The 982-nt window shown below is 41.4% G+C and overlaps 1 protein-coding gene across 1 annotated transcript; it reads right to left on the minus strand.

Moving 5' to 3' along the window:
* Positions 1-51: 51 nt before the first annotated feature.
* Positions 52-978, minus strand: LOC107196632 (olfactory receptor 143-like). The gene has a single exon (XM_015599435.1). It carries the CDS (start codon positions 976-978, stop codon positions 52-54), a length of 927 nt encoding a protein of 308 aa, XP_015454921.1.
* Between the last annotated feature and the right edge of the window lie 4 nt (positions 979-982).

The raw sequence follows: 982 nt of genomic DNA on the forward strand, positions 1-982 counted from the left end.
ACACACAGAGTATACATACATGCCCCAACAGCCCAGCAACATTGGTTCTGCTTAATTTGCAATTCTCTTCAGGGTTTTCTTCAGAGCAAATATGACATCCTTGTTTCTTAGACTATAGATAAGGGGGTTCAACATGGGCACTATATTGGTATAAAATATTGAGAAAAACTTCCCCTGGTCCATAGAACCATCAGAAGAGGTCTTGAGATGTGTGAACAACCCAGAACCATAGAAGAGGGCAACAGTTATTATGTGAGAGCCACAGGTTCTGAAGGCTTTGGACCACCCCTGAGCTGATGAGATGTTGAGGATATTGGAGAGGATCAAAGCATAAGAAATGAAAATAATAAAGCTGGATATTATTACAATTGTACTCACAATAATGGAATTCACCAGCTCACTGGCATAGGTGCTGCTGCAGGAGAGCTGTAGGAGGGGGAATATGTCACACATGTAATGGTTGACGATGTTGGAATCACAAAAGGACAATCTAACCATGTCCCCTGTGTAGACCATAGCACCAGCAAACCCCATTACGTATGAACCAAACATCAGCAGAGAACAGACCTGAGGGGACATGGTGACTGTGTACAGCAGGGGCTTACAGATGGCTACATAGCGATCATAGGCCATGGCTGTCAACACATAGCACTCAGAATGGACAAAGAAACAGAAAAAAAATAGCTGAGTCATGCATCCTGCCAGGGAAATAATGTTCTTCTCTGATACAAAGTTCATCAGCAATTTAGGGGTAATGACCAAGGAGTGACAGAAATCTATGAAGGAGAGGTTGAAGATGAAAAAGTACATGGGAGTGTGAAGGTGAGAATTCAGACATATTAGATTAATTAAACTCAAATTTCCTATCACGGTGGAAATATAGTTCAATAAAAAGAGGAAGAAGAAGACTAACTGGAGTTGAGGTTGGTCTGTAAATCCTACCAGGATGAACTCAGTTACTGAAGAGTCATTTTCCATAGTC

Source organism: Pteropus alecto, unplaced genomic scaffold (assembly GCF_000325575.1).
Source record: "Pteropus alecto unplaced genomic scaffold, ASM32557v1 C18198056, whole genome shotgun sequence".
Classification (NCBI taxonomy): Eukaryota; Metazoa; Chordata; class Mammalia; order Chiroptera; family Pteropodidae; genus Pteropus; species Pteropus alecto.